General features: G+C 40.9%; 1 protein-coding gene across 1 annotated transcript; it reads left to right on the top strand.

Annotated features, from left to right (window-relative positions):
* The first annotated feature begins 674 nt into the window (after positions 1–674).
* On the top strand, positions 675–2,350 carry LOC147628269 (uncharacterized). Its single transcript, XM_086813340.1, has one exon. It carries the CDS (start codon positions 811–813, stop codon positions 2,314–2,316), a length of 1,506 nt encoding a protein of 501 aa, XP_086669466.1. The 5' UTR covers positions 675–810; the 3' UTR covers positions 2,317–2,350.
* Positions 2,351–19,077: the final 16,727 nt, after the last annotated feature.

Genomic DNA, 19,077 nt, shown 5'->3' with positions numbered 1-19,077 from the left:
AATCAACATAAAGCTCTAGTTTTGATAAGAGGGTCTGAGTGTCCCACTTTTTCTTGAGGGGCATTTTGTTGTGTGAGAAAAATCTAGAGTCAAGTTACAACTTTACATGGAGAGTAGGATGATTGCGAACGATAAGGACATACATGTTCACTATGTATAGGGAGGGAGATTTAGTATGTTTACCTACTTGATGATGACTAGGATACCACCTAGTGCCCTTTTATAAGTCTCGGCATTAGGGCCAAGTCATTTTATGTGAGAGCGGATACCGAAATTAGATGCCACTAAGGTAGATTTGAACCTAGAACCTCCTTCTTGGGATGGATGGGTGCCACCACTAGGTTATAGCCTAGAAGGCAATTAGGGCCAAATCTTTTTTAAAATTTACGAGGATGTTACTCACACTTTTTTAACCCCACCCCTTGGTAGATGGGGCTCAATTCGAACTCACATCCCTATGGGTAGAGCAACTCTACTATTGGGCTATTCTCCCTATCCCTTTCTATTGTGAAGATGTTACTCGCACTCTTTTCCCAGCTCTACTTTTGGGCTAATGGCTAATGTCCCAATTAAAAAAAGCTTAGGGACCTGGTGAAACTTCTTCCACGTCCCTGTGTGTGTAAATGTTATGATCCTTGCCACAATGGGCAACCATTAGTTTTCTGCTTAGCATGAGTGTAGACAAGACACCCTTTGTCCGGGCACCTCAACGGGCGGCATCATGAAAATATTACCTTTGGAACGGCCCCTAAACCTCAAGCTAAACCCTAACAACAGTGCAGAAGAGCTCCTGCAATAAGGATTTCCAGTATGCTGTTGCTTCGGAGCTCCGCGCTTTTCACAAGAAGCATCAGCATAAGCATATTCAAGGGCGAGCTGGAGCTGGCTATGGTGGCAAGAGCTCGGAGGAAGGGCCTCTGCAGCAGCAGCAGAATTAGGGTTTCGGGTCTTCTCCTTCAACAAGGCGGAAAAACACCGTCAAGGGCCGTAAGCAGGTGTTTCTCATCATCATCATCATCATCATCGTCACCAACATTAGCATCATTAGCATCATTGGCCCCTTGTTTTTCTCCTTCCTTGGGTTCTTTGGTTGATCTTTCGGAGTACCTTGTCAATGGCTGTAACTGGAGAGAGGCTCCCAAATGCCCTGACTATGTTGGGTCCCTTTCCATTGCCCGTACACCTGATAGCCGTGGCCGTGGCCTCTATGCATCCCATGATGTTGCGGCCGGCGACATCCTCATCATCAGTAACGCTTTTGCCGCCTCTTACAATGACACCCATAGCATAGATCTGTACACCAAAATAGCTGCCATCGTCAAGGAATCCCCCAAGGCCCTTCGCCAGTTTTACTCTCTTGCAGGCTATGATTACCATGATGACATGGAAGTACCCCATGTCAAGCTTTTCGATCCTAACATTCCCTACACAGATAGTGACCCGCCCGCAAACCTTGAATTTGATGAGAAACGCATCATGCACATCATGAATGTGAACTCTTTTGAAGGAGAGCTAACGTCCCTGAATAGCCAGCCGGAGACAAGACTCACTGGTCTATGGCTTCTCCCTTCCTTCATCAACCATTCCTGCAGCCCAAATGCAAGCAGGCTGGTAGTAGGCGAAGCCATGTTCATCCTTGCATCTCGTGACATCCAAGCCAAAGAAGAAATAATGATCTCCTACACTGACTCCATGTCTCCTCTCAAGCGAAGAGAAGACAACCTAGCCTCCATGGGGTATGGGTTCCGCTGCCAATGCAAGAGATGCATGGCAGAGAGGTCTGTCCAACAGGAGCTTCAAGACATCAGCCAACGCTACCACGAGCTCTACGACAAAGCTGTAGATGAAGTCTACTCTGCAGTGACTGCTGGAGTACGACCGTCTCCAGAAAAGTTTCCTGTATGCATGGAACTCTCTGACCTTTATGACAACCTGACAAAAAAAGTAAGCTCTATGGACAACCTGACAAAACTCCAACAGCAATGGATCTTAGGTGGGTACTCATCTGCTTTTTTAGGAAAATGGCTTGTCACTGGCTACAGCACTGGATTTGTTCCGCCCTCAAATTTTGTCAGTTCCACTGCATTGGAGCTGGTAGAGGCAATGAAGTCTACAGTACCTGGCATGCTCCGCACACTGTCATTCACCACTATTCTTGCTTCTGTAGCTGAGAAAGAAGAAGGGCAATTTTTTGCACTGCTTCACAGTCTTGTCCGTTTAGCATTGGATGAATGCGTGCGTGTATATGGGAAGCAAAGGCTTGATGTAACAGTAAAATTGATGGAGCAATCCGCAGACATTGTTCCATTTTTTTAATAAATTGAGCATGATGAAAATGAGATTAACTGACTTAATATATGGCTAGTTGTAATGCTGTTTTTGAATGCTTATACAATTTGGCTTATGGGATCTTCACTTAAAATATTGGAGATGTCTTTTGGCATGGTGCTTTGCCTTCACAAAACAATTCTTCTTTGTTGCTGCACTGGACCATGCTTTCTATTAATTACAAGTGTAAATTGTAATGCTCTTTTACTGTGATATGAAGTGGTGTAGCTCCTCCTTCCAGACGCACTTGTTCGCAGGCTTGACCAATGTCGGGATCACGAAGAGATGAATTGGCTCAGGGTGAAAGATGACCAATGATTGAAACTGTCAGGATTGAGTAGATTTGTTGTGTTGATGGACACAGCTCCTGGATGTGATGTTGAATTGATGTATGTGGGTATGGTATTTGATATATGTAATATGAATATCCTCCCAAGAAAAAAGGGATACAAAATGCATAGACAGTCTTGCATTGCAAATAATAGGATGCCAAGCTCTACTCGAAAGAAAAATACCAACTCCATTGACAGCAAAGAGTGCAGAAATGAGCATGGCAGCAGCCAAGCATACATTATTCACATCCTCAAGTGAAAGGCGGCTGGATTTGCTGCTGAACCTCACTTACAATCAACAATGAGACAGTGTTAGGAGACAAGGCTATCGCAACTAACACAGGCCGCCCTCCCATCCATCAAAAGCCTGGCTGTTCAGTGCTGAGTTGATACAAGCAAGGGCGGCTCTTTTGCCGTACAAAAGAGGTGAATCGTCTGTACTTGAAGTGCCGGTCAATGGACGAGATGATGGGGACTGCTGCTACACCTGTCCACCAGCACGCTCATGGTCAGCCCACAAGCAGCAGGCGCCTCAGCCTGAGGCGCCTGCACAAGGGTTGCCCTTTCTCAGCTCCTGTTACAGCATCCCAGCCTTGCTCATTCACTGCACAGTTGTCTGCTGCTTGTTCTGCCCTGCATTTGGAGTGGATTTACTCAAGTTGGTGCTTGGACTGGGTATTCCTCTTTGGGAACGCCGACTGCCCATCATAAAAAATGAGCATCTTGATCCCTTGTATACAATGCATGCTTTGAAAAGCTGGACCTGCTATTGCGTTCAATTCCTCTGAGTATGTAGTGGTGAAGACATTCAACTTCAAGGTGTGAGGACGCATGTGAGAACCATGCTAGCTACCCATTGGTTGTAAAAAAGATACAGCTTGTTTTGCTAATTTCAAATCAACATAATCCTCCAAAAAGCAATTTTGTAGGGTTTTTGCACAATCTGTACAGATGTCTGCACACGGTTGGACAGCTGGCCGTACAATCCGTACATGTTCATACATCGTAGTTCGTACTACTCGTGGCTGTACCGTGCTGGGATGTGTGTGTGTGTGTGAGAGAGAGAGAGAGAGAGAGAGAGAGAGAGAGAGAGAGAGAGACTACTCGCCGCCTCCTATGGATACCCTCCACCAAATACACACGTGTGTGTATCCTCCACCAAGTGTACACCCCCGACGGCTTGATTTTTGACGGGCACCCTTGCCCTTCAAAATTGATGGGTTTGGTGAAATATAGCAAGTTTTTTGTATTTTACTGAAATTTTTGACGAGCATTTAAAAAATTCCGAAGTATTTTATGACCAAAATGTTCAAAAACGGGCGTGACGCTTGTCAAAAAGCAACTATGCACCCCCCCCCCCCCTCTCCCAAAAGTGCGTGCATCCTCCACCAAGTGCTCACACACACACCCCAGCAACGCAATACATCTATTATCAACATCTGTGTGCATCCTAGCCAATTGTGTACACACAGACACACACACATGTTGATAAACTTGCTTTTCCCATGATTTTGCCAAGAATTGCTTTATTAGTTTTTAATACTTGCTTTTCCACATTTAGGTGTGCATCAAGGTTTTAATAAATAAGGTTTCCCTCATTAATACATGGGCTACATAAGTGTAGTCAAATATTGATAAATGCATGTAAATCCTCTAAATTCCAGAAATGGTAACACCACCGCTCTCTTCGAAACATAATTGTGTAAAATAATGGTAAATGCATGTAAATCCTATAAATTCCAAAAAATAATAATAATCCAAGAGTCCATAATGCCAATCCATAATAGACAATACAATGGCCAATGCACAATCATCTCTCCTTAAGGAGTTTCATAAGAAACAAGAATCCATACTTTCATACAGAAAATCCATAGAATTCATCCATACTTCCAATTGGCCTTCACTGATCTACTGATCAGATATGGGCACGTGAGCCAACTTCACAAGAGGCACTCGTATCCCGCCAAAGCTTCATCATGAGCTTATATCAGACACCAATGAGAAAAACATATAAATCTAACACAAATGTGTGTCCAAAATCGTGCACATGTGTACATGTAAACATGGTAAGAGTGACATCACACGGAATCCTTAGAGGTCCCGATAACCACCTTGGCACGGTCCAAAGCCCATTTCACCGAAGTATGAAATGTCACCGAAGTACAAAAGTATCCACAGTCCTCACTGTAATACAAACAAATATCCATGGGCCTCGCTCGAGATCCAACTCATCTTGCCATGGCTTTGGGATCACGCTTTGAGTCCCACCTATGTGCTCTATGCTCAAGATTGTTGAGAGACCCGTTGCATGAGAGCAATGCTAAATTGTATAGGTGGTGGGTGAGTGAGATACACCTTGACGAGGGGGTGTTGAAATATGTAAGCTCGGTTTATGCAAGCTTTAATATGAGCTGAAATCCTCTACATGCTTCTCTTTTGCATGCAGTTAATCGAAGGGTGCTGTTATAAAAGTTTCTTCCATAGAGAAACCATGACATGCCAACTAGGTAAAAGTCTATAACCACATCATGCCCATTATGAGCATGTCCACATCTTCTTCTTGATGCACACACACGTGAACTCCATTGAGTCTACCATCTCACTTGCCATCATCTTAACAAGCATGCACCTCCACATATGCTCCTTGCCATAATGCAAGGGCTGTAGGATTCATCATTAATCCTACCATATAGCAACCCTTCTCACATAGAGCATTCTTGTAAGGCTCCAAACACATGTGCATCTCCTATGCTCATAAACTTGAGGTAAAACTTCAAACCAACTTTTCTTTGAGACACCATTGTCTCCTTGCCAACTTCTTTGGTGATGATGACTTCATTTGCACCCTCCTTGATGCAAAATCTCCATAAGGCTCCTCTTGGCAGCTTCAATCTTCCATGGTTGAAAATCTTCAACTCCAAACTCCATGAGTAGCTTCTTGAACTCTCCAATCACCAACAACATAATCTCTCTCTAAACGCAATACTAATGCAATTAGTGTGCTTATTTATTTTCATAATAAAATGACTTCATAAACAAGGAAACTACACATAGATATGCACCATGATCATCAAGAGCCCATCCTAGCTCTGATACCATGTTGAGATTCCTACTATGGGATTGATCATGGTGATTAGCAACATAGATTAAGCATAAATTAAGGTAAATTAAACCACACTAAGAAATCCATTGCTAGAGAGAGAGAGAGTAGCACACTCAACACAAGCTCTATTGCATATGCTTTGAACCATATAAAAGGCTTCTAATATAGATAGCCATTGACCCGATCTCCTTTACACATCATCATGCCATGTGGCAACTCCTTTTCCACATTCTTTTATGTGGCTCTCACCATTCACACATCTTATGTGGCATTCTTATCTTACCATAATATCTTGCACCTCTAGAGTGCTTTCCTCACACGCATAAACCAAGCTTACCTACCATGCCTTTGGACTCACACATGGATCTTATATGCTCCATAAGCATGCCCCATGATTTCTATTCTTAATACTACCAGGTTCTAGATCTCCAACACGAGCCTTGTGCCCAGAGTTTAGACACGTACTTATAGGATTAGTAATCAAAATACCAGACTTTTTTGCCCTATGTAAGAGTCCCAAGCATCATGTAAGCTAATATATCCCATCCAAGGGAGCCATAAGAAAGCATATAGCCATAGGGCCAATTTGTCATACATAAGACCATGGATATCGCGCGCGCGCACACACACACACACATATGTATGTATGTATGTATGTATGGTAGAGTACCACACACACACACACACACACACACACACACACACACACACACACACACACACATATTCCTTGAGTAGAGAGTACTCCAATATCCTCTGAAAGAATCCATGTTCCAAAAAAATGGACAAGACAAAATACATGTCCCAAATAAATGAGCGAGACAAAATCATTCTTATAATCCTTGGACAATCCAATATAATATATCTCCATCAGGAGAAACCATAATAACCTGTATACAAGTATCTTGTCACTATTGGATTTTAGATATCCAATGCTGATTTCTGTGAGAAAGATTGTGTGCTAGTGGTTATCTATGTTGATGACCATGAGCAGAAAGACTAACAAGGGGATTGTGCCAGTGGTCATCTTCATGAATTGATGATGATGACATTCATGAGATGAAGATTCTTCTACGAGCGAAGAAGTTTAAAAGGAAAGATCTAGGTAAGCTGCAATACTTCGTGGGCATAGAAGTGATTAGATCATGTGATGGGATTTAGCTTTTCAAAGAGGCAATAAGATTTGGACATATTAGCCAAGTATTATCCAAGTAAGGGAATAAGATTTGGACATATTAGCCAAGTATTATCCAAGTAAAGGTTTTCATATCTCCATGTATCCCTCGGTCCAAGAATGCCATCCTGCTAACACTCCAAGTCGAAGAAACATACCTCTCTATCCTGCTAACACTCCAAGTGGAAGAAACATACCTCCAGTACTGTAGCTGACAATCCTGCTGGCACCTGACCTTTAAAACCTATATCCATAACTCGCCGTCGCGTGATGGGACTACTACTCACACACCCCTATGAGTCACCCAATCACATGGTAATAGTGTTTCACCTTGAGGTGCGCCAGTTCTCTTTTAGAAAAAGAAAGATGGAACGCTAAGACTTTGTGTGGACTACAGAGGTCTCAATCAGCTGTGCTGACAGTTTATGGGCATTATGAATCACTGTCATGTTGTTGGATTGACAAATGCCCCAGCTACATTCAATCGATTAATGCACGACATTCTCAGAGAATACTTGCATGATTTTGTTCTTGTTTTCTTTGATGATATTCTGATTTACTCAAAGAATGCAGCAGACCATGAAGCTCATGTCAGAAAAGTTCTTGAGATCCTAAGGAAGCACCAACTCTTTGCAAAAAAGAGAAAATGCACTTTCTTTGCCGACCATGTTGAATACGTATCCAAAGATGGAATTTCTCTAGATTCCGCTAAAGTCCAGGCAGTCATAGATTGGCCTGAAACCAAAAACAGTGAAAGAAGTCAGGGGATTCTTTGGATTGACTGGTTGGTATAGAATTTTTATACCAAAGTATGCTCTCATAGCTTTCCCCCTGACTAATCTTCTCAAGAAGAATATCTCGTTTCAATGGTCTGCCAGGTGCCAGAGTGCTTTTGATAAGCTGAAGACCGCCTTGGTAACCAATCCCGTTCTAAAACTGCCAAATTTCTCTCTACCCTTCCAAGTAGTAACTGATGCTGCCAGTGGTTTTGCCCTGGGAGGTGCACTCATGCAGGAAGGTCATGCAGTGGCCTATGAATCCCGAAAACTCAGAACGCATGAGAGGAATTATGCTGTCCACGACTTGGAACTACTTTCAGTAGTATATGTCCTTGGTGTTAACTATGGCACTGAGCTCAAGAAAGCTCTCCTGCCAAAACCTGACACCCCCAGCTGGCAAGCTCCCAACCAACTAGTCACGTTTCCATGTGGAACTAAACATCCACAACTCATCATCCCAAAGCACAATCTAATGTCATCATCTGCTCCAAACTGTTGCTCCACTGGTACCTATCTGTACCCAATGAACCTGTACACATGCCATGCATCCTATTCCCATCCTGCCTGAGTAAGTACCTGTGAACCCCTCGACAACAACTCTCGTCACCATTGGACCTAGCCTGCCTCTACATGAGTGCCGATATCAACCTGTACACCAAGCTCCCAAATCAATGCTCATCCTAGGGTTGAAGACTCATGTGCCTGTACCATGTAATCCAAAAGGTCATCTACCTAGGGAATAGGAGTGGCTCACCTTGCCAAGTAACCACATCCCCTCTCAAGGTGAACACCCTGAGAACCTAAAGGAAACACCTATAAATCAGCAAAACTATGCTGAACTGGCACAAATTCATAGACCCCCTCTGGTGTCGAGAAAGGACTAACTATCTTCCACGCACACCTCCAGGATGTGAATCCAAGTGTGCACCCATGAGTCTGAAAACTCTGACAAAGCAAAGATTGGCCGAGCAAGGGCTTAAGGCCATGTGGGAAGGCACCATTCCTGGAAAAAAAACACCTACCTCCACTGCCTCCAAAAACGTAGATGGTATCTGGAGATTGGTTCTCAACAAGCTCAGAGTTGGGAGGCTTGAGTACCAGGGCTGATGTAGACATTGTGGGCCTCCAAGAGGGGGTGCTTAATAGGGAGACAGTTTGGCGGTATTCTCTAAGGAGCATATGTTTTTCTTGGAGAGGTAGAGAGTCAGACCACATCCTTTCTTGGGCTGAAGAGGGAGCACATTGTGTGACTGGTGTGATACAGATTGGGTTGGAGATATGGACATCTGGTGGTTCATTTTTTGGATTTTGTTAAACTTCTTGATCGGGAGCAGTTTCTTGGAGTAAGTGGCAGAGGCGGGAGCAGATCGACTTCTCGACTTGCTTTGGAGGTTTCCATTTCCAGCTCCTTGGACCAGTTTATTAAGATATAGGCCTTGGAGCCTTAGTGAACAAGTGAACAAGGGTATAGAAGGTGTGTGGGTGTGAAGGGTATAGAAGGTGTGTGGGTGTGAATGGTATAGAAGGTGTGTGGGTATGAATGGTCCTAAGGGAGCCACCTAACCCTAGGCCACCCACTAGCAAGCCTATTTAATGGCACATGCCAAAGGCATTTGTATGAAGCATGAAGCCTAGTTGTATGTGTAAGCAACTTAATAAGCAAGATTTGTTCTTGTATTTTTGGGTCTCTCTCCTCCACTCATCTTGATCTAGCATAAGCACCACATTTTCTCAACATGGTATCTAGAGCTTGGGTAGATTAGGTCTCATCTTGTGTGGTGTAGACTAGGTCATCCTCTATCCCATTTTTTGTGGATCTGAACCCCCTGCCAATGGAGGAGCTCTAGCATCTTGTGGAGGCAAGAACTCGGCGTGTTTCCAACTGGGAAAGTGTAGAGGAGGTCTAGGCGCTGCAGTTCATACCACTAATGGTTAATGTCGGGGTACTGAGGCCACGGTGCTGAGCTCTGAGCATGCCGACACATGCTTTTTGCTGCATCATGGTCATATGCCTAATTCACCTCCTGCGTGCAAGACCAAGTTACAAAACCTTAGGGCAATTGAAGCCCACCTAAAGGAGCCCCTACTACCAAATTCGCAACCCTATTGGTGACCCATAGCCTGCGCACAGATCGTTTTTCTGGTCGGGGGTCACAACAAACCTCTACCTCCATTAAAGCTTCTTATGAAGCTTAGGGTTTTTAAGCCCTAATTAGCCCTTGATTACCTAAGAGTGATTTTAATCACTTATACATCTTGGGTGGATGTTGAATCAGGTCCGGAGCCTTCACTTGAGGGGCCACATCATCTCAGAGGACAACATTAGCCTCGACATCGAGCAAGTCTTAAGCTTCCTTCTCCCCGGGGACAAGCATTATGAGCTTGCTCAAGTGTGCCTGTTGTTAGCACAAATGGTGTTGCTAAACACCTTAAGCCACTTCATCAGAGCGAGCAATGGTGTCTTTTGGCACTGATATTAAGCTCCTTCTTTACCTTGATGACCTTGGCACACATCATACGTGTCTCTCCTCTCATCATATTTGCACCAACATCACCTCCACCATCAACAATGAAGTGGAATGGCATGTGAACATGGTTGTATTGCTTAAGAATGGTGTCCGATCTCCACCAATGAGCCATGGAGGGACACTAAGGTGCTGGTCTACATCATATCTTAACATGAAGGTTAAGGGTGATCATAGTGTCACTAAGTGCTCATCTTTAATGTTTTTGTGTATCACCCTTGAGGCTCTTGTTTGTAAGAAGCATAGGCATGTCATAAGCCATATGCTCTCATTTCTCAAGCCCAAGGTGTGAGATCCCTGTCCCCACCGCGCAATGAATTCGGGGATGCTAGCAGCGGAAGTAGCACTTCTTGGCGCGGGGCAGGGTCCCACACTCGGGGCCTCGCCCCCATGGATATCCGGACAAGAGACTAATCCATCGGTTCTTCCAAAACTGAACCCGGAAAAACTTCCCTTGCCCGAAAAGCAAGGGTGATTCCTCCAGGATAACTTTTCTCTAACGTAGTCAAAAGCCTTAACTAACTGAATTGATCTGACCGAAACCCGTAAGTCCCATAGTTAGATCAGGGAAAAGATTGCACTTGGATCATAGAGACCAATGCTTTTTTCCTCATTGAGAGGCACAGTCGTTGATTCTTTTCCATAGAACAATTTTTGTCTGGGATTTACTTCATCTATCGTACCATAACAGAATTGAGTCTCATTTTTGGGATCCATCAGTCCAGCCTAGCCCCATCCAATCCCATGGGTTAGCCAACTGCCCAACCACTAGGAATTTGGTTAGGTTTTTTCCCGGGTACCAGGGAAAAGAGTTCCCAGGCCCCCTAGCCGGATATTCATGCAAACTTAAAACTAGTCACACCACTTATACACCCAATATGAAATTGCCTTTTTCACAGAATCAGCTGTCTTTAAAAACAATCATTTAATGAAACCATTATGTTATTGATCATAATCCTCAAAATCTATGGTTGAATCCTTATTTCCAATCATTCCTTCTTCATCGGTGTATTTATGGCATCATTGGCAACCAGAACGCTCACCACCTGTCCACTTAGGGGCCTTTTCGTCGATAGTTCCTAGCTCATAGTAACCAGCAATATATTCACATATCAAAAATGGAATCTCCATTGAAGATCAGCAAGATCAACCACAATGGATCCATATAAAAAGAGCCATGGACTCATCCGTTGAGGACCAGCAAGGTCAATCAACCAGATCCATGCCCGAATTCAGAAAATAACTCTTACTCCTTGTTCCAATATCTTCCCCGACGCACGTGTAGGTATCGTCAGGTGACCCAGAGCCCGAGCACCGTATGGTCAGCACCCTCTAGGATCCTTCGCAGGTGACCTAGCACTTCACTCATAGGCCGCTTCCTTGGTCCCTCATCCATCATACTGGAAGCTCACCATTTTAATCGAACCGAGGCTGGTTAAGACCTCCGCCGACCTTGCTACGCGAGTCGTCCTCCATTGACTCTCCATCAGCTATTGCAACTTTATGAGAATAGGTCTCCGCGACCTCATTCACAAGACGGTCAAAATGCTTCTCCAGCATTCTTGACATAAAACAGTCATTTAAAAAGAGTTCAAAAATACAGTTTTTATATAACGAATTCTCGTCTTTCCACATTGCTCCACATCAAACCATATTATTTAATTCCACAACCATTTCATAAGTATTCCTATTCCATCCAATCACATCATTTCATCTCATCACATCTTTCCTCAATTTATCCTCATCAGATCATATCCACTCGCATCTACCCATATCCACATCTCATCACATCACATTTATTCATATCTCATCCATTCAGACTACATCACATTCACTCACATCACATCTCATTCATTTTACTTCACATCTCATTCATTCACATTCATCCCGATTCACATCCCATCACATCACATTCATTCATATCCATCACATTCACATTCATTCATATCCATCACATTCACATTCACTCATATCCATCACATTCACATTCACATTCATTCATATCCATTACATTCACATTCATTCATATCACATCACTTCTATCCACATCATATTTCATTCATACACATCTCATCTCATTCATCCACATCCATTCTTTCCCATACTCATTCACATCCATCCTTCACATACACACTCACATCCATTCTTCACATATACATTCACATCCATTATCATCACATACATTCACTCACATCCCATATCATTCATTTACGTTCTGATTCACATGACATCACATCACATCTCATCCATTCATTCACATTTATCTGATTCACATCACATCTCATCACATCTATTCACCTCACATCTCATCACCTCTATTCACATCACATCCATCCATCCATTCATTCCCATCTATCTGATTCACATCACATCTCATCACATCTATTCACCTCACATTCTCATCACTTCTATTCACATCACATCTATTCACCTCACATTCTCATCACTTCTATTCACATCACATTCTCATCACTTCTATTCACATCACATCCATCCATCCATTCATTCCCATCTATCTGATTCGCATCACATCTCATCACATATATTCACTTCACATTCTCATCACCTCTATTCACATCACATCCATCCATCCATTCATTCCCATCTATCTGATTCGCATCACATCTATTCATCTCACATTCAAATCACCTCTATTCACATCACATCCATCCATCCATTCATTCCCATCTATCTGATTCTTCACATCACATCTCATCACATCTATTCACCTCACATTCTCATCACCTCTATTCACATCACATACATCCATCCATTCATTCCCATCTATCTGATTCACATCACATCTATTCACCTCACATTCTCATCACCTCTATTCACATCACATCCATCCATCCATTCATTCCCATCTATCTGATTCACATCACATCTCATCACATCTATTCACCTCACATTCTCATCACTTCTATTCACATCCATCCATCCATCCAATCATCATCTATTTGATTCACATCTTATCTTATCATATCTATTCATAGAATTTAAACATAGAATTTAAGAGAATTCTAATTTTTGATATAAAGATTCTTTACGCATCTATTTATGCATAATTCAAATTTAAGGAAAATAACACTTTTGAAATAACAATAAATCTTTTATGCATCTTTCTATGCATAAATTCAATTTTAGTGAGAATAACACTTTTGAAATAAAAATAAATCTTTTATGCATCTTTCTATGCATAAATTTAATTTTAATAAAAATAAATCTTTTATGCATCTTTCTATGCATAAATTCAATTTTAGTGAGAATAACACTTTTGAAATAAAAATAAATCTTTTATGCATCTTTCTATGCATAAATTCAATTTTAATGAAAATAAGTCTTTTATGCATCTTTCTATGCGTAAATTCAATTTTAATGAGAATAACACTTTTGAAATAAAAATAAATCTATTATGCATCTTTCTATGCAGCATAAATTCAATTTTAATGAAAATAAATCTTTTATGCATCTTTCTATGCATAAATTCAATTTTAATGAGTAACACTTTTGAAATAAAAATAAATCTTTTATGCATCTTTCTATGCAGCATAAATTCAATTTTAATGAAAATAAATCTTTTATGCATCTTTCTATGCATAAATTCAATTTTAATGAGTAACACTTTTGAAATAAAAATAAATCTTTTATGCATCTTTCTATGCATAAATTCAATTTTAATGAATTAAATCTTTTATGCATCTTTCTATGCATAAAATCAATTTCAATGAAAATAACACTTTTGGAATAAAAATAAATCCTTTATGCATCTTTCTATGCATAAATTCAATTTCAATGAAAATAACACTTTTGGAATAAAAATAAATCTTTTATGCATCTTTCTATGCATAAATTCAATTTTAATAAGAATAACACTTTTGTAATAAAAAGATTTCCAATATGCATCTTTCTATGCATAGAAATTAATTTCAATAATTAATATCAATGATATCCATGCATATTCATAGGTGAATATGTACATGGAGTAATAAAAATATTTCTTTTAGAATGCACAAACGGTGGGGATTACTCTTTTAGAATAACATAAAGATAAACTTTATTTCCACAAAATTTAAGAAAATTTTGCCATAACCTCCTTTGTATGGCTGACCATTTCTCAATTTCTACATTCTAATATCACTTTAAATTAATCCCAAGTTGAAGTAAAGCACTCTAATCTACTCAATTTTCACTTTATAAAGAGTAAACAATAAGAAAAGTTTAAATCAATTTATTTGTTACTCATTTTAGGATAAAGAAAGGCTGAATTCTTAATGAAGAGAAGCGGGTGGCCTTTTCATCAAGGCATAACGTCCATATTCACCTTAAGAAAGCAAGAATCAGAAAACCATAGATTAGAATTAAAAAAAGTAGAATTTTTAACTTACAAGGAGTTTTGTGAGCTTTCCTTTGGCTTGAGGGATTCAGGGTTCTACTCTTGTTTGGATCAAGAGTGGCCACCAATTCTTTGTAGAGGATTTAGTCAAAAACAATTGAATTATCAAGTGAATTCAATGTTTTTGGCTCTGGGGAGGAGGAGTAGAGTAACAGTGCATAAACACTATTAACCTTTTACAAAGAGGGAGGATTCTATTTATAGGAAAAAATGAGCCTCTAACCAAGCAAACTGATTCTAGAATTTTCCAGATCAGTTTGGTCAATTTTTGACCATTTTTGGGTCAGTTTAGCTTACTTTTTGGATCTAGTTGAAACAGGAGAGAGGAGAGATGAAAATATCTCATTAATTATGAGTTTAAAACTCCTCCACACATGTGAAATAGGCGCCTCCTTCATGAGGGTAATTCCCCACACTGAGGTGTCAAAAATGCATCATTTCTTCTAAATATCTCTTCTTTTTTAACTAATAAACCTTGTCCTTAGTCAACTCTTCATCTTATGTAAGCATTTACTCATTTTTGGGGGATTTTCTTTTATTCTTCAATTTATCTCCTCCCTACATTTGGATTAATCTTATTGGTCCATAGGAACCTTAATTGGATCATAATTCAAAAATTTCTGAAAATCTGAACCCTTAGGCTAAGGTCCTTTTTTTCTATTTTCAATTAATTCCAATTGCACATTGGAAAGTTCTTTTTGAATTTCTGTTTCAGGGGAAACCATTTTAGACACTAGGAGGATTTTTATATCCAAAAATATCTCAATTTTGGATTATCTCTCTCTAGACATTTTCTCTCTCTAGGCCAAAACAGGGAAAAACAAGATCTTTCTTTTATTTCAGAGAGGGGAATAATTATAAGATCAGAAGGGGAGGTTCTTATACCTGCACACCTCAAAAGCTGGAGGGAGGAATCTTACACAAGGCATGTTATTCCGCTGTTGCATAATCAGCATTTTCATCTTCTAAGATGAGTTTTAAGGTTGAGCATAGCATCTCTAAGTGCTCTACCTTGTTGTTTGTCATGTTTTTGATAAGCATCTCTTGGAATTGTCTTGGTAAGAGGCATAGGCCACATTATGAGCCATGCCCTTATCTTCTTGAGAGCCAAGAATAATGTACCTTGTTGGTTTGAGCATTTACCTCAGCCACTTACTCACTTTCGTTAAGCTTGTACTTTCAAACCCTAATGGGTATCATGTAACCAGCATGCACAAAAGCTCTTGTTGTAATTATGGAGTAGACACTGTCCTTGACCAATCTATAAAGGCAAGTGGTAAGACCCTCCCTTTCCCTTTCCCATATAAATCTACCTCATAACCATTACTCTAAGGAAGGCCCTCATTGCCCATGGAGGAGGTATGGTATGCAGAGAAGCATCAAGCATGTTTAAGGAACATCTATGTGAAAACCACTTAAGCAAGGGTGGCAACCTTGTTTTGACCATTGTGTGAGAATGATCAAGGTGGAAAGCATGTGGAAACAATGGCATGTATGTCCAAACCATGTCAACTACAAGAGATCAAGCAAGCACAAAGAGGGGGGTGCACCATCATTAAGGTGTACATCTTCATCAACATCAAATAAAGACCTAGATGGCATCATTGTATTAGCCTCTAAGGCTCTAGGAACATAGTCGTAAGTCCTAGATAACCACACCACCATGAACATTCTTGTAAGCCTAATGTTGTAAAGGCACTTTTTTTTTCATATGTCCAATACCACCCATTCCAAGCACATTTTTTCATGGTTGGTATTGAGGGGGGGTATTAAGATATAGGCCTTGGAGCCTTAGTGAGCAAGTGAACAAGGGTGTAGAAGGTGTGTGGGTGTGAATGGTCCTAAGGGAGCCACCTAACCCTAGGCCACTAGTAGCAAGCCTATTTAAAGGCACATGCCAAAGGCATTTGTATGAAGCATGAAGCCTAGTTGTATGTGTAAGCAACTTAATAAGCAAGATTTGTTCTTGTATTTTTGGGTCTCTCTCCTCCACTCATCTTGATCTAGCATAAGCACCACATTTTCTCAAACAAAGTTTCTCTCCCAGGATCTAAGAGAGGGTGTTAGCATTATTCATCTCCTGGCAGTGTGCCCAAGTTGTGTATTAGGGGTGCTTAGATTGATCCTGGGCACAGCACCATATTTTTTCCTCTGGTCAGGTCCCTTGGTTGTAGGGTTGGCCACCCATTTTCACATGTTTATTATTTTCTAGTCGTGGGTCTTTTTTTAGAGCAAGTTGGCCAGCTCCAATAGGGGCCATATAAGGCCAGGCTCTTACTCATTTGTAGACATCTTGACAGGGGCCTCTAGGCCCGGGTCCTCCCTCAGGGGAGTTGCTCATCATGCCCTCACTTACGGGGACCACCCCTTGCACAGGGCTATTTGTGTCATTTCTTCTTCATCATTATGCAGATTCATTTTCTTTCTCTCTGTGCCTATGTCTCACGCTTTCCGCTGCACACTTTTAACAAAAACATGGTGTAAGCAAATCTTAGTGGAGCAAAACACAAGGTTATTTGCATATACATGGAATCTCTTGGAGAACTCTACGATGTACCAGTGCACAATATGTAGTTTGATTTACATGGCTATCACAAAGACAAATTTGAGCTATTCAATTGGATTGGTGAGTTAGTTTATGCAAGTCCTAAGAACAAATTTGAGCTATTTGTTGGATTAGTGAGTCAATTTATGTAGGCCCCAAGGAAATCACATTTAGATGCGGCGGCTAGGAGAATACTCAAGTATGAGATAACATGGTGTAAGCAAATGTTAGTGGAGCAAAACATACGGTTGTTTGCAGATACATGCAATCTCTTGGAGGACCCTGCTATGTACAAGTGCATAGTAGGTAGTTTGATTTACATGACCATCATAAGGATAAATTTGAGCTATTTGGTTAGATTGGTAAGTCGGTTTATGGAGGCCCCAAGGATAAACTTGAGCAATTCGGTTAGATTGGTGAGTCAATTTGTGCGCAAGCCCCAAGGAAATCACATTTAGATGCAGTGGTTATTAGGAGAATACTCAGGTACATCAAGTCCACATTACATTATAAGGCTGGAATATAGGTGCATATACATGGGTACACATGTAGATTGGGTTATTAGTGTTTCAGATAGGAGATCTACTAGCGGATTTATGTTATCTTTTAGGAGTGTTTCTATTAGCTAGATCAGTAAGAAGCAATCGATGGTTGCTTTGTTGAGTACAAAGGCTATGGGTACAAGGGTGCCATCGTGGCAACATGTGAGGTATATTGGTTGTACAAGATAGGAGATCTACTAGCGGATTTATGTTATCTTTTAGGAGTGTTTCTATTAGCTAGATCAGTAAGAAGCAATCGATGGTTGCTTTGTTAAGTACAAAGGCTATGGGTACAAGGGTGCCATCATGGCAACATGTGAGGTATATTGGTTGTACAAGATTCTTGGAGATATAGATGATGAGACAATGGATTGGAAAATTTTCATTTATTGTGACAACATGAGTAGCATACCCTAATATATCATGCTAGGATGAAGCACATTGAGCTGCACTATTATTTTATAAGGGAGAAGGTTCTAGAAGGTGATGTGGGTTTTGGTTTATGTTAACATAGAGGATCAAGTAGCTGATATCTTCATAAAGGTATTGGGTACATAGAAGATTTGTTGGCTTAAGCCTAATTGGTGTACAATGTATAGAGTAGAGCTCAAGGGGGAGTGTTGAGATATTGAGCTCAACTAGTGTGGATATGGATGACATGCCAATACTCGTGTGTATGTGTGAAGACATTGGGTACATAGAAGATTTGTTGGTTTAAAAGCCTAATTAGAGTGCAGTGTATGCCAATACTCATGAAAGCATTGGATACATAAACAATTTGTCAGTTTAAAAGCCTAATTGGAGTGCAGTATATGGAGTAGAGCTCAAGGTGGAGTGTTGAGATATTGAGCTCAACTAGTGCGGATATGGATGACATGCCACTACTCGTGTGAAGAAGTTTTCTTGCAAGGAGCTCAAGCTCACCCTCTCCCTTTCACTCTTCTCAATACACTCCTTAAATATTCCTAATTCGATTTTGTAACCACTACCCTCCCTCCACTACTCCACTCTTTCTAATTTCCTACATGTGTATAACGACTTGATCTTAATATGACATTTCAAATCCACTAAGCCACCTTAGAAGTAAGCATAATATGTTCACATTGTTATGGGTAGCCAACTGCCAAGTTAGCACATGGCATGCTCAAGAATGCCAAGTAAGCACATGGCATATGCCGCCCCCAAGGGAATAATTCATCCAAACCCATGACATAAAATCATGGTGCCACCGATTATGTTTGCTTAGGAGGTAGTGGGTGTGCCACCTTGAAATATGAGTAAGAAATTGTGTAACTGTATGAGACATAGAAACCCAAAAGAAGGAGTGGAGAACACGTTTACCATTTTCCAAAT

This window comes from Cibotium barometz, chromosome 19, assembly GCF_041138505.1.
Source record: "Cibotium barometz isolate CiBa-2024 chromosome 19, ASM4113850v1, whole genome shotgun sequence".
Classification (NCBI taxonomy): Eukaryota; Viridiplantae; Streptophyta; class Polypodiopsida; order Cyatheales; family Cibotiaceae; genus Cibotium; species Cibotium barometz.
The sequence above is the reverse complement of the archived record's forward strand: the minus strand, read 5'-3'. Positions and strand labels throughout refer to the sequence as shown.